This window comes from Emydura macquarii, unplaced genomic scaffold (genome assembly GCF_026122565.2).
Source record: "Emydura macquarii macquarii isolate MOO-44397 ecotype Brisbane River unplaced genomic scaffold, CSIRO-AGI_Emac_v2 contig_3374, whole genome shotgun sequence".
Taxonomy (NCBI): Eukaryota; Metazoa; Chordata; order Testudines; family Chelidae; genus Emydura; species Emydura macquarii.
The window spans coordinates 190517-206471 of NW_027133511.1; the positions used below are offsets into that span (position 1 = coordinate 190517).

Sequence of the window (15955 nt, forward strand, 5' to 3'; positions counted from 1 at the left end):
AGTCCAAGCTCACTAACCCCAAGGTGTTAAATCAGTATGGTGGGTCTAAGTAGCTGAAGAGCTTGTCCTTCCTGAAGAAGGTGTGGTTTAGTTACAGGAATGGCAGATGAAAAAGACATGAGAAAAAATGGGGAAAAGGAACTGGAAGAGCTAGATGCCAAGTGTGAAGGCGTAGAGCTAAAGTCCTCATCACCCTCTCATTTCAATGAGAAAGAGCAGTATAGACTCCCAGTTTCACTGTTCGGCAGCAAGCCAGGCATGCAAGGACAGGGCGGGGACTCAGAAAGCAAGCCAGCCCCAAAAGGCAGCGATCAGTTTGCTTTTCAAGATGGCCTAGCCTGTCTGTCTGTCAGGAGCACTCCTCACATGACAGCGCTTCAACATCACATCAACACCACTTTTCTTATTTATCTTCTCTGCCTGAATTCCTGAGGCCTGAGTTGCACTGACAGTATCTGCCGGGAAGCTGCTCACACAAGTTTCAGTGATGCTTCCCCATTCATCCCTACCTCAAGAATTTAAATTCAGTTAGTGAGGCAGATGCCAGGAACATCAAGGTACTACAGAACAGCTTCCATGAAGACCTTTCTGCAGTAGATGCAGAAATTCAAGCCGGGAGAGAGGTCAGAAAGATTAGTGCTCAGTACCCTCAGTGGACAATTATTCCAGGTGGTGAGCTATTTGGCATAGTTAAGGACATGAATGGCAGCCCCTACTACAAAGATGCACAGCCCCAAGCTGCAATTTACACGTGCTGGATCTTCCCCAGCCCAAATATGGGGTGGGGCAACAGGGCTGTTCAAGTTAGGACACCAACTTAAACAGACATTCCATCTTGTAACTATTATTTGTAGCACCCAAGGTTGCTATTAATAGAAAAGTTTAGAGACAAAAGTATTTCCAGTTAGGTTACTGAGAGTGTTTGGCAGAGCTTTGGGTCGTTTTCAAGAGGGCCTAAATCCCTCTAACTTTCACAATGGCCCAGTGCTCAATGGGAGTCCGATGCTCTTGAAAATGTTACCAGTTGTGACAACTCTGCTTCTCTATTTCCTTGCAGTCAGTTCCCTGTCTGTATGCACCTTTCATCCAACAGCAAAAAGGAAAAATGATATTCTGCCACCACAAAAACTGGCAGGAGACTCAGGGGAAGGTGCAGGGCCTGAAGTTACTTAAGAGAGGTTGTTAAAGTATTGGAGGGAAGCCCACAGCAACCCTGTGAAGTTTTCACAGATGAGAAAATGGAGGCACAGACTGGAGTGCCTTGTAGCTCTCTCACATTCAGGAGCATACTTAGGGCCAGACTGCAAATGTCCCAAGAATCACCTGTTCTAGCCACTAGGTAACACTGCCTGCAATAGCCTACTACTGCTAATTCTGATGAAGAGCCAGTTAAGGAGAAATATACTTGAATCCACACAGAGGTTCTTAACTAATGAACACTAGTAGACAAATGCAGCATTTTGGACCACAGCCTAAAAATTTAGCCTAACATTGTGCTGGCCTACATCACTGTTATTACATTTTAAAGCCCTTTTGGCTGAACTCTCAAACTGCAACTTGGTACTGCTTTCCTTCAAGTCTAGACGAACCTTTTACCTCTTTAAAGCAGTAGGTAAGCAAAGTGAGTTAATTCACCTATTCTCTACCAAAGGATATGACATAGCTGTGTCACTTGCTCTACTGTACTCCAATCATTTGTCCATGTCTCCAAGCCCCACTGAGTCAGATGGGCTTGTTTGCTTAGGCTGAAGAAGGGACTGTTCCTCATTGCCCAATATCTGAAATTGGCTAACCTTGGACAATGAAGTTGGTCCTATCCTGATACTTCCAATGACGGACTTTTTCCAGGAGAAAAATAGGATGCCCCACTGATGTGGCCCATAAAAGTGTGTAATGTTGTTTACCAAGCCCAGTGACACAGATAGTGTGCAATCTGGAGACACCACAATCAGCCTAAGTGTTCAAAACACAGAATACCTCCTTGTTAATTCAGATTCACCTCCTCTCACAATCAAATTTGGGTTGAATGAGAAGATGCATGGTACAGGAAAGGGAATCATCAAGGCAGATTCTCTTCCCATTTTCTAATTGCTTCCCAGTCCATGGTCACTAGGGCTACATTTCTTAAAGAAACTGCCACGGAGGTTTTGCTCTGCCCACTCCATTCATTCTCTATGACAGTCAGGTGCAGTCTCTCTGACGAGGAGCTGCTTTTCAAACCAAGTGGCTGTTTGGCACTTATTCTTAGGAGCATGAGACTCATTCTGAGGCATTGCCACATTCTCAGACAATGGGCTCTTGTTGAATGATAGCTTTCAATCATAGGAAGGGGCGGGGGTGCCAGTCTAGTGTCAATTTTCAAGTGCCAGAAGGTGGTGCTAAGAAATTAATGCCCATCCTTGCAGCAAATTCAGCCTTCTGATGCAATCAGTCCCAGTCCTTTGCTTGGCTACTTATTTAAAGAGCAGCTTAAACTAGGATAGTCCTTTTCTTGAAACATGTGGCAAAATTCATGAGAAACAGAGGGCATGGCATTCCACAGTATTTTATTTTGATTCAAAGGCACCTACAGATCTGCACAAATATTTCAGCAAAAGCTCAGGTTACTCAGTGTATTCTATGCCATGAAGGACAGTAGGCACCAATTTGAAGATATCAGTCAAAATTTAGATTTAGGGAAAACCCTATGTTCATCTATTCTTCTACATAATATGATTCCAGGAATGTTACGCTGTGTGTCACTCTGAAGCCTAGAGCAGCTGTTGAATCAGTGTGAAGTGATGGAAACAGCTACAAGCATGGCTAAGAGCTATTTTTGTTTAGAATATGACCAGGTGCAATCATCACAGGGATTCACAGTCTCTAACTGCCTAATTTCTAAGTTCTCAGTCTTTTTCTGGCTTTTTTACACACTACTATACAAATTACAGCACAGGCTTTCAGCTAATAGTATTGAGTGAATGTTCTATTACAAGCCACATGGTGGAATGATACCGGAATTTCCTGTCCTTAGTGTTGAAAAGGTGCCCGAGTTTCTCACACACACTCTTAGCTCATGAGAACCATGTTATGAGGTTGCAGTGCAAATTTCACTGGCATGCTGCAGAGGCTTTCATTTAGTATCCTTCTGCTTTTTAATAGGTCAGCTCACTCACTGTTTACACTCAACTTTTAGGATCACTTTTTTAATATTTAAAACCAGGACTTAGAAAGCAAAAGAGGTGCATTTGTGGAAAGGGCAGTCACAAGGCGTGCAGGATCCCGAGGTTTTGAGGAAGCTGGAAATAAGCCCCCTACTGGCTGGCAGCTCTATCCACATCCCTGCACACAGTTCTTTGTTTACATTAAAAACCCAATTATGTCCAATGATCCCCTCCACCCAGATTAGCTGTAGGGCCTGGGATTAAAATAAATAAATAAATCACATTCCTCACGGACTCCTCCCAGGTGGGGAGGTATGCAGGTAAGGTAAATGAGGCATACTTTCCCGATAAATAGTTTCAAGCTTTCATTCGTAATCGCGGTGTGCCAGGGCAGGCATCGTTGGATGTGTGCAAACACCGGCAGTTCCAGACTCTGCCATTCAAAAGAAACACCCAACACTCTTAGTTAGGGGAGGGAGGAAGGGAAGCTATTGCCTAAGCAAATGCTCCATTTGGGACTGAAAGTCAGCTCTCCCAATTCAGTTTCAATAGTAGGCTGCCCTCTGGGGTACCTTATCACACACAGTCATTCCAACAGACAGCAGTGTTGAGGACAGGCCTAGCTGCAGGAATGATGTGGCTATCCAATGCAGCCATCTTGCATTATTTATCTGATTTCTAGAGGTATAACTCTAATCCAATTGTCCAATTCTGACACGGTAACAGGTTGTTACATACTACAAGGCTGCTTTCTTAGCTTTTTGTTTCTCCTTCATTTTTTTTTTTTACTTGTGCCTAGGAACCTCAGTCATGGATCAGGACTCCTTTGTGCTAGATGCTGTACACACACCTAGAGAGACAGATGGTCCCTGCTCCAAAGAATACAGATTGTAGGATAGAAAGCTTCTCTCTAACAGCAATAGCTTGCCAAGCAGCTCGTATCTTTGAATAACACAGAGTGAGGCAGAAGCTGTCAGTCTGTGTTTCCTGTCAGGCTGATTAGGAAATCTAGAGGGACTCATCTCCTAGTTCTAATTCCTGGTTTGCGATAAGTTATCTGTGTCCACCAACAGTTTGGGTTGTGCATTTGACTCTTGTAAAGTTTCGGGAATAGGGAAAGGTTGGTCTTAGTAAATCTGACCATCAAAATACCACATGGCATCAATTAGCTGTTCAGAAGTTGGAAGGGACAAAGACCTGTCCTGCCTATACATGCTTTACCAGGAGCAGAATTCTAGATCTCCCTGGAATGCAACTTTGGGGCAGAACATCTTAAATTTCCTCTACCATATTAGGTGTGCAGGTGCAGGGCCTCTGTGCTCCCTCATTCCACAGATACTATGCAAATTGTTGAGAGAACTATAGAGTTATCCAAAGGGGTACCCCAGGGAACCAGCCACAACACTAAAGGTGTGTACCTACAAGAACTAAATGTGACAGTTGGAGGAGACAGCACATGGTATTTGGTCTAAGTGCTTGCATGTCTAACTCAAGTACATTTGTAGCAAGTCCTAAGGAAAGACAGCAAGATGGCCCTCTCTGGCTGCGAAGCAGGTCAACAGCTGTGGATAGTGAAATCCAAAGAGCAAAAACAGTGAGAGATTAAGTCAAAGCAGAAGAAACTGAGAGGCTGAGGCCTTAGTTAATTGCTGGGTGTACCAGTCAGATTAGTGAGCCTTTAGACAGCAACTGGCTCTTGAGAAAAAGTCAGAGGGATATTTTCTGTAGCCCCTCTGGGCCAGAGAAATTATCAGCCTAAATTGACTTTATTCCATGGAGTCCTGTCTTCTTACCAGAGAGGTTAAGTCAGTGATGCCATTTTGCTGTGGTAACTAGAGAACTATTCAGAGAATTGGGTAGAAGCTGAGCCATGAGATCTCTGACATCAGTGAGAGATGCTGAGTCAGTCTCTGCTGTGGAGCTGGGCCCAAAGTACAGTCTCACAATCTAAGCCTTCACCCCCACATTCTGAGATCTGAGTTTTCAACTCGGACCCATCCCTCCCTTCTGGTTTAAGGCCTGGATCATGCACATAAATAGAAGGGGCTCATTTTCTGGAACTGCACAGACTAGGCAAAGCTGATCTTGAGAGTTCGGGGTCATCTGAGGCTTATCAAGTCAACTTCCAGCCAAACCCTGTAACTCCAACGTATCCCAAATCCAGATCCAGTGCAAAGACTGCTCCATATGATCCTACTAGTAACCAGGCCTCTGCCCACCCCCAGTGTACTACCTCGTACAGTGGAGCATGTTCATATTCTATCGCAATAGCATAAGTCACCCCCTAGGAGAGGGTCTCCCGATTTGTGTGTATACTGATTGGAAGGGCAGGGGTAGGACATCTGAAGGGAAATGGGGGAGATGCTGGACAGTGCTTTTGGGCATTAACTTGCTTCCTATTCATCTGGAGAACCTTGATGGTGAGCAGGCCCAGTCCAGAGTAGAAATGCTGTAGTGCTTACCTGGGCACCTCTGGAGTAGGATCTGAAAATGGTGCAGAACCTCCCCTGGCCAGATGTGTCCCTGAAACAGAAAATCCAATAAATTGAGAAGAGAGTTAGATGGTCAAGCCTGGAGGACCCCCAACTGACCCTGCTGATGGGAGACTAAAGTACGACCCAATCAATCCGTGACAGTCACACCAGATCTCCCAGTACTATACATAGTACCTGCTGCTGTAGGGAACGCGTGCTGCTCTGCACAGTTTTTAACATGATTTTGGAAAGTCTTTCCTTCCCAACAGGCCATCACCTTTAGAGTACACCAGGAGGTCCCTTGCTGAAGCCATCATTCTTCCTGCAGAGCAGTGCTGTACTTGCACCTTCTCAGCACTACTCCATGATCAGGGCTGCAGATCTGTCACAGCATTTTTTTAATAAAAAATTACAAAGCAGTCACAGTACATTTAGTAAAAATCATGGATTTTGTGATTTACTTTTTTTTTTTTTTAAACTAGAAAATGCTGTATTTAATGAGGGGTTGCGGCGAGGGGGCTGGAGAGCAAACCCATCCAGCATTCAGCCTGCAGTGGCAGCTCGCCACTCTAGGCATGGTGACCTGGCACATGGGGTCCCGGCACTGCTTAGGTTTTGGCCTGGCCACCCTCTCGTCCTGACCGGCAGGCGAAACCTGAGCAACGCTACGACCCCGCTCAACATGCCCAGAGCGAGGAGCCAGGAACTGCCTTGTGGGACGGGAGCCATTGCTGCAGGGTGAGTCACAGACACAAAGACAAGTCACAGACAAACAGGAAAATCAGAGTATCCATGACAAATCTGCAGCCCTCTCCATGTTGTACCAAGAGGCACACACTGTTACTATTCACTAGGGGAAGGCATCTTCTCTTTTACTTCCCTAAGCTCCTGACAGGTCCAAGTTAGACCAGGGCTAGGAATCCCTTCTCTGGCAGTGGCACAGACCTCGCCTACCTTCTTAGCATTTTTATTTGAATTTTAAAATAATGGAAATGAGAAAGTCCTACTTGAGCTCATCAGTTCAAAAGTCCTTAAAAACTGATGCTGTATAAGTGACCCCCTCTGGCTGTAAAAAAAACTTTTACACCCAATCCTCCTTGGCCACCAGGTGCGCAGATCCTTCACAGCCCACAATCCTTGTGAACAGCATGTGGTAGTACAGCATGTTCTGCAGCATACAGGCACAACAGGGTGCATTATAGACACACAACACCTCAACTCTTTATTTGTAGGTTTAAGTCATTCTTTTAAGTTTATTTAAACTTGACATTGCATTAACGCAGAATCTCAATGAGCATCTGTGGACATCTGGGAGATTATGCTGGAGCACAGTGTACTGATCTAAGCAGTGTCTACTGAAGTGCAATCCGAGGTCAGGCTAACGAGACGGCACACTGGGATGTCTTCTGCGCCTGTTGTGTCCATTCAGTGCTGATCTAGGAGTGGCACGTCAACGAGCAATGGGAAGTCTGATCACCCTGGATCAGGTTTCCCAGAGACTCAATTTCAGATTCATATCAGCTGCACACTACAGTCAGAGGTGCTTTAAGTTTCAACATAGCACTGCACTCAGATTTAAGCTTTGAAGTGTCACATTATGAGATCTGGGCTTCAATGTGATAGCTCAATGTAAACCTCTGCTCAATGTGCAGCTGTGATCAAAAAAGCACACAAAATGTTAAGTTGAATAAGGAGCAGGATGGCAATTAATACTGAGAATATTATAATGCCATTATATAAATCAAAAGGTGTGGCCTCATCTGGATATTGCGTGCAGTACTGCTCGCTGCATCTCCAAAAAGATATTTCTAGATTAGAAGTGATCAGAGAAGGGCAATGAGAATGACCAAAGGCCTAGAAAAATTCTCCTCTGAGAATGATTGAAAAGACTAGGATTGCTATCTCAGAAAGAAGATGAATACGAGGGGACATGACAGATAGCAATCCCTATCTACAGAAACAGCAAAGGAAGATGGGGATCTCATAACACAAGAACAAGGGGTCAGTCAATCAAATGAAAAGGAGGGAGTTTCAAAGCCAGTAGAAGGAAACACCTTTTCACACATCTAACGTAACTACGGAACTCAGTGCAACAGGACAGAGTCCAAGAACTTGACAGGATTCAAATAGAGATGGGACATTTATATGAACAACAAATATTTAGTGTTTTCATAATGATTCAAAATGTGTGGAAGGGATATTAAAACCTCATACTTCAGGCTTAATTCAATTTCTGTTAGATCAAGGTTACACCTAATATGGGGGGGCAGATTCCCCTCATCTGCCTGCTTCAGGGTTCTTTCACATTCCTCTGAAGCACGTGGTGCAGATCCCTGAGACAAGATACTAGATTAGATGGACCTCAGGTCTGATCCAGTCTTGCAATTCCTACATTCTAACTGAGGACACTTCATGGAAATATCACATGCCATTCTTATTGTTCTCTGCTACACAGTCATGTTCTTGCAGTACGCCCTGCCAAGAAACTGAATGCAGTCTCTGCCCTTTTGGCTTTGGGGTCTGTTCTCTGCTCTGCTCATCTTATGGCTTCCCCTCACTCCAACTCTTAGCCTAAAGGGTGGAAGTCAGAGCCCAACAAAATCCAGGGCTAGCTCTCTGGAGACACACATGTAGAGACTCGCCACCAAGTTCTTTTCCTTCTTTCACTTTCCCTCATGCAGTTCTTTCCCTGTGTGATCCGGGAAGCCAGGCATTGTAGCTGAAGTATTTTTATTTTTAAGAGAAGGAAAGTTGTGTGGGAATCAAGTGATGTGCTGGAGGAGGAGAAAGATGGAACCACACTGGGAATAGAGGACTGTGTTCTGGTTGCTGACTGGGAATGCAGATGGTGTGGGCTGATTATAGTGTTAGAGGATCTGAATTAATGCTGCCATGTGAGTTACTATGTGGAAGAGATGCATTAATTGCACCAAAGCAGCTTAGATAATCTGTTCCTTGAGATGCGGTACGTCACCTTTATACTGCACTGAAATCTCATGAACTAAGGGTGTGAAGCTCTCAACAGGACCACAGAAAAGCAGTGCATTTTATATATATTACACACACACCCACCCACCCACTTCAGCTCTCCTTGGGCTTGAGGACCAGACCTTTTCCTGTTTAGTCGGTAGCACCAGGTTATGCTAATGAAAAGGAACGAGCAGCAGGCTAGCATTTTTTTACAGCTGGAGAAGGGAATCGAAGCATGCTTTCAAGAGCTAGCTATATTCTCTCTCCAGTCATGCAGAGACTTCACTATGTTCAGAGACACTGGGCCTGCTGCCAAAATAGCTTAGAAATGTAAACTCACCAGAGTTCCAACTTGACCCTTCTGCCATCCAGCAAGATAGTGGTGGTCTTGTAGTCAATTCCTGCAAGGAAACCAACAAAAGCTGAACAAACACTGAGCGGGTCTTTGGAGACGACACAGCAATCTACTTTCCACAGCTGGTGACAGCTCTATGGTTCCAAGGTTTGCAGAAGATGCTGCTTCATCTCTGGCACACTAGTGTCATTTGGAGTACATTTGGAGTGCTTGGAAGTAGAAGAGTGATCAATTGAAGTAGCTCCACTAGAAAGTACTTTGCTTTGATGCAAGCATTACCCCTCCCCCAACCACATTTAACCCTTTTCATTGTACCCATCTCTTCCAGCCTTCAAGAAAAAACTCAAGATTTTTACTTACTTGTGCCGCTACCCTGAATGACAGTGCTGAGTATTAAGTTCAAGCTTTTACGCTGATTAACGGGAGAGTTGGCAACTTACATCAGAGGAGCTTTTAATTTATTTAGCTTGTAAACAGAGAGCCTTCCTTTCACTGAACGAATATCACCCCCTGCAACTTCCGCTAAGTGTAACTATGTTCTAAAACTGATGCTGAGCACTTCACCATAGAGACTGATTCCCCGTTCGAAATAGGAAACTGGAGCATGGAACAGAATTGAAAACTCAAAGAAACTACTATAGCAAATGTAATAATAAGAAAAATGAGTTATCCTCTCACAAAAGTCAGACTTAGTGACAAAGGCACTCTCTTAAATTTCACTGTATTAGAAGGGAAGAGTTACCGCTTCCTTTATCACCTACATTCATGTAAGAATAAGGAGACTGAAACACACTACAGGATTGCACAACATTACGTCAAAATCAATTTGAGAAACATGCTCTAAACCATAAGCAGAAATTCCTGCTGCTAAATCTGCTGAGAAGTCAGAAAAACATTGCAGCACCTCACAGCTTTGTTTCTGTAGACATGATAGTCCTAGGAGAGTCATATCAAGTGTTGTAAACGTCAGAGGTAGTATCAGGGACTGGCCGGCACATGCAACTAGAAATTGTGTTAAGTGATCTATCCTGTCACCCATTCTGAGCTTTTGGCAAACCGAGGCTAGGGACACTTCAGAGCATGGTTTTCCATCCCTCCCCATCCTGGCTAATAGTCATTGATGGACCCATCTTCCTTGAACTTAACTAGATCTTTTTTGGACCCTATTATAGTCTTGGCCTTCACAACATCCTCTGGCAAAGCATTTCACAGATTGACTGTGTAATGTGTGAAGATATACTTTCTTTTGTTCTGCTGTCTATTAATTTCATTTGGTGACCCCTAGTTTATGTGTTTGAGAAGGAGTAAATAACACTTCCTTATTTACTTTCTCCACACCAGTTATGATTTTAAAGACCTCTATCATTCCTCCTTTAGTCGTCTCTTTTCCAAGCTGAAAAGTCCCAATCCTATTAATCTCTCCTCATATGGAAGCTGTTCCATACCCCCGATCATTTTAGCTGCCCTTTTCTGTACCTTTTCCAATTCCAATGTATCTTTTTTGAGATTGGGCAACCAGATTTGCACTCAGTATTCAAGATGTGGGCGTACCATGGATTTATACAGAAGCAATATGATATTTTCTGTCTTATTATTTACCCTTTCCTAATGTTTCTCAACACTGTTAGATTTGGCTGCCGCTGCACATTGAGTGGATGGTTTCAGAGCATTATCCACGACGACTCCAAGATTTCTTTCTTGAGTGGTAACTGCTAATTTAGAACCCATCATTTTATATGTATAGTTGGGATTATGTTTTCCAATGTGCATTACTTTGCATTTATTAATGTTGAATTTCATGTGCTATTTTGTTGCCTAGTCACCCAGCTTTGTGAGATCCTTTTGTAACTTTTCACAGTCTGCTTTGGACTTAACTATCTTGAGTAGTTTTGCATCATGGGCAAATTTTGCCATCTCATTGTTTACCCCTTTTTCCAGATCATTTGTCAATATGTTGAACAGCACTAGTCCCAGTACAGACCCCTGGAGGATACCGCTATTTACCTCTCTCCATTCTGAAAACAATGTTTATTCCTCCCCTTTGTTTCCTATCTTTTAACCAGTTACTGAACTAGGAGAGGATCTTCCCTCTTACCCCATGACCGCTTACTTTGCTTAAGAGCCTTTAGTGAGGGACCTTGTCAAAGGCTTTTTGACAATCTAAGTACACTACATCCAATGGATCACCCTTGTCCATATGCTTGTTGACTTCCTCAAAAAATACTAGTAGATTGGTGAGGCATGATTTCCCTTTACAAAAACCATGTTGACATCTTTGTGTCTGATAATTCTGTTTTTTACTATAGTTTCAACCAATTTGCCTGGTACTGAAGTTAGGTTTACTGGCCTGTAATTGCTGGGATTGCCTCTGGAGCCTTTTTTAAAAATTGGCATCACATTAGCTACCCTCCAGTCATTCAGTACAGAAGCTGATTTAAATAAGTTACATACCACAGTTAGTAGTTCCACAATTTCACATTTGAGTTCCTTCAGAACTCCTGAGTGAATACCATCTGGTTCTGGTGACTTATTACTCTTTAATTATCAATTGGTTCCAAAACCTTCTCTAATGACACCTCAATCTGGGACACTTCTTCAGATTTGTCACCTAAAAAGAATGGCTCAGCTTTGGGAATCACCCTCCCATCCTCAGCCCTGAAGACAGATACAAAGTATTCATTTACTTTTTCTGCAATGGCCTTATCTTCCTTGAGTGCTCCTTTAGCATCTCCATCATCCAGTGGCCCTCCTGGTTGTTTAGCCGGCTTCCTGCTTCCGATGTACTTAAATTTTTGCTGTTACTTTTTGAGTCTTTGGATAGCTGTTCTTTTATATTTGCAACTGCAGATGAAAACTAATGAAGGCTTAAAATGATATCCATTTAAAAAACGAACCTCTTCTGTTCAAAGATTCCTTAGAATGGGGAGCTCATTCCAAAATTATGCTTTCCCAGATGTCTGTGGAAGATGTTTTTACAGGCTATTCATGCACTGTCCAGATGGCAATACCATTTCACCTTGCCTGCTCCTTGTTTAAATTTTAAGAACCCTCCCCCCTCCCCAAGTAGGTGGTGTTTGCAATACCTAGATTTAGACTAGAGCACAAAAGCTTGTTTAAACTCTTCATGGTTTAGTCACTTGGAAGTGAAAGTCCTTAGTCTAAGATGACCCACGGGAAGCATATTCTACTTAGGTCAAGTAGGTCAAGGAGCATCCTTCCTCCAGAAGCATTTGGGAAAGGCTCAGTCTGAAGCAGGATGTGGTTTATAAATTTTGCTAAAAATTTGAACCCGAACTCTATTGAGGCGTACGGCTCAACAGCACAGAAATGCCAAAAAGGTTCCTGATGGTAGGCCATGTTAATAAGGCCCACTTATTTGAAGGTTTTTGAAAACTTCTGGATAAGCAAGGATTTTGTTAAAAATCAGGGACCCTGTCTGCTTGCCATCTCCCTCTGGTTTATAGGAAGCTGGATCTCCTTCCAAGTGGCTGGACTGAAAAAGCTACAAACACCCCCAGCTGGCACACCCCTTTTAAAACTAGCCAACAGGCTGCTTACCATACCACTGGTATGTGGGAGGATAGAGCACCCCCCAAAGCCAGCCGGCTTCAAGTGCAGAGGGAGCCAACTTGCTGCCTCTTAACTTGCTGAGTTTAGGGAACCTGGGATGTGGAGATGTTTACAGAGCTACCTCTGGAGATGTAGAGAGCTTTGCTTACATAGGGTTGGACTGTGGCCTAGCAGACTGCCGTCTTCACAGACTGAACCTGTCCTGCTAGGGCTCAACCTTTATTTCCCTCTAGCTAGATTTCTGAAGTCTGGAATTAAAAAATAGCCAGCTGTTGTGTAACAAAGTGTGTTTCCTATCTCCTGCAACAGAAGTCCTTCCCCAATAACCTATTAATAGCCCCAAGTTTGGTCAATAAAGAAAATGGCTTCCTCATCCCAACCCCCAGCCATCAGCAGATTTCTGCTGGTGAAAAGTTAGATTTGAGCTCTGATGGGGTGCTATAAAAAACCATAAAGATAATTATCTTGCATTCCAACTATTCCCAGTACTTAAACATACAGTACGGATAGTTTACATTGTCTCCAGGTGAAGACAAAAGCTACTCTTCTGGATTTACTTCCATAAATAATGATCTCTAGCATCCCAATTCACAGCTACTTGAGGCCAGGCAGTCCAATCCCACTGAATTAATGCTGGTGACAGCTTGTTCTCACACTCTCCCCATCCGCTAAAGGAAAGACACCGTAAAAAGGAGCCTCCAACCAAATATCCCCTTAATGGAACAGTGACCACCCTAGACCCAGCATTACTCTGCAAGGTGTTCTGTTGGGGGACAAAACTAATTAAGAATACTGCCTTGTTTCAGCTGCAAAGTCCCTGGAGGCTCTGCTGCGTACAAAGGTGCCTGCTGTTTTTCATGCGCCAGAGCTCTGTGCCCAAGGAAAGCACTCAGACGGAAAGCTCTCTGGGCCAGCGTTCAATTTCGTTAATGGAACACTTGTGAAAGTGCTAAGCCAAGCTGACTCCAGGGAATAGCAGCATATTCTTATGGGTGCAAAGGCTTCCAAAATGCTACTGCCAGGTGAAACTAATCACTTGGCTATTGTCTCTTTTAAAAGCTAGCAGTGCTTGATTGGCTCAGTGAGGAGGGAATACACAGGCTCAAATACAAACTGCAAAAATACAAGCCCATTAAAGGAAGAGAAAAGCTATATGCAGCCTCCACTTTCATTAGCTGCCTACTCTGTACATAAAAAAATTCCTAGGACACCCTGAACAGGCAGCAATTACCCTGTTGTGAACGTATGCTGGTTAGTCATAGCAGCAGTGCTTGCTGCAGTTCTAGGTAGAAACAGACTGCATACTTTAAGAGAAGGTCTTTCAGCATGGCCACACCTACAATAAAAGCATTGAACAGTGGGCAAACATCTCTATCAGGAGGTTCCCTAGCAGCCTCTTGCATTCGCGTCAGACATGCCTTGATAAAGGCAGTGGGGTAAAGCGGGGTAAAGCCTTTGTTCAAATGGGTTGGTTTGGGGGTTTCACTTTAGCCTGCCTCCCCCCACTCCCAGCAGGCCTCTTACCACATGACTCGATCAGACACGGCTGACAGGCTGGGCCTCACTCAAGCAGAGAACTGAAAGAGTGGGCCATGATAGAGGTACACTGGCAAAGCTGCGTAGCAGAAGCCTAGAGCACCTGCTCCCACTCTGCCTGACTGTAGGCAAACGGCAGTCTCATGCATTAAAACAAGTAAAATAGAAAACCAAGGGCAGAAGTGCATAACAGGGATCAGTTGGTGAGCAGTGTGACAGCATTGTTCTCAGACTGTACCAAAAGAGAATCACACCCGACATTAGAATGTTTCATCTCTTTTTAGGTGATGGAGTCCCATTTCCTGCCAACAGAGGAAGGGTCCCTAGAGTATTTGCTAGTGCTTTGCTCAATCTAATTTTAAATGTCTTATGCAATGGTGCACAGCAAGGAACGTATCAAGTCTGCTTCCAACTCTGCACTTAAAGTTTCAGGCAACAGCCCAACAATTGCTGTTTACAACAGTTTAGTTAACTCCTAAAAGCAGCCCATATATCTATGGAGCTTATTCCTTGGATTTAAATGCTGGAAGGGGAACTGCATTTAGTCTTCTATACCAGTCACACCCACTGACCACAATCACAGCAGCCAGCAAGTTTGAAAAGCCAGGAATTTGTATTAGACCAAGTTCCAATCAAAACACTTCTATATCTGCTAGGCTTTTCTGTTAAAATATATTTGGTGTATAAATACCAACCAGTAACTTGAGTCTTGATAAACTGGTGCATCATTACAGATTGCATAGATTCAAGTTCACTTGCTGACCTTACCATGCCTGGCAGTCATGAGATTACCTCATCGTGAAACACACTACTGTAAAGTACCATATCATTGTTTGGCGGGGTGGGGGAGGAGGAGGATATATATGTTACGCAACAGCAACATTTCAGAGCTGTCATTTGGAAGACCACATACATAAGCAGGGAGCTGAACACGTGTGGCCTACAGGACTCAGCAATGTTCCTTCCACAGTGATAGCCTGTGAGACTATTCCTTTTACGCCCACGTTGTAGGTAGGTCAGCCTGTTTGAGCAGTATGCTGCATATGCCTGCAGTTACCTGCCAGGCTGGTGGGAGAATAATGCTCATGTGACCGTGTAGGAACACTGACAGCCTCATCAAATCCATGGCTCCCCTCGTACTCCTCCTGGTCATGACATAGGCACTTGATGTTATGTGACTTGCAACACTGTTGGCACGGCCACTGCTAGGTGCAGGACTCACCCATCTGTACTTTACTATTTGCTCTTTTACAGAGAGCATCGACCAGTGGCAGCAGACAGTGCATACAGCTGAATAACAGAGTCCACATGTGAGCCATTGTGGGAAGGGGGAATTTGCTAGACTGGTAGTGAGACAGCCTTGCAGCAGTAATCTAAAGCCTTACTACTGCACTCCTTTAAGGTTTCAGAATCTGCAGCCCTGTACAGTACATTTATCTGTATGTACTACTGCTTTCCCTTCCGAAACAGACAGACACACACACACACACCAAGCTCACTCACAACTCAATAGTTACCATTTTAATTTAAAAAGATTATGTGTTTTAATCCTATTAGATCAGAGGAGACACCCCCCCCAGGCAGCATGTCTTAACTACAGCTACCAGGAGCTACTCCCCATTGAAAGCTTCAGACTAGACCAGACAAGTAAGCCAGGTCATGCTGGATTCGCTGCACGTTTGCTACAAGAGACCCACAATCCGAGTGTGCAGGGTTATGCTTTTCTTTTTCTTCTATTGATTTTGCAACTAAGAGATGACTCAGGACACAGTATTTTCATGTTCATCTACCACTAGATGCCACTGTTGCACAGAAACTTTTGGCAATGCAGCAGTCTACTCAGCAGTGCCCATACTTCCCTGGGGTCTAGAGGAGGCTGCTCTTTTTTGCCATTTAGAAGCGGATAA

At 43.9% G+C, this 15955-nt stretch overlaps 1 protein-coding gene across 3 annotated transcripts in view; it reads right to left on the reverse strand.

Annotated features, from left to right (window-relative positions):
• The window catches only part of RAB40C (RAB40C, member RAS oncogene family), a 63227-nt gene that overhangs the window by 22769 nt on the left and 24503 nt on the right, over positions 1-15955 (reverse strand). For all 3 annotated transcript variants that reach the window (XM_067534053.1, XM_067534051.1, XM_067534052.1), the window contains 2 exons: positions 8928-8988; positions 5606-5666 (listed from right to left, as the gene is read on the reverse strand). In XM_067534053.1, the coding sequence (XP_067390154.1) occupies positions 5606-5666; positions 8928-8988 (122 nt within the window). The remainder of the gene's footprint in view (positions 1-5605; positions 5667-8927; positions 8989-15955) is intronic.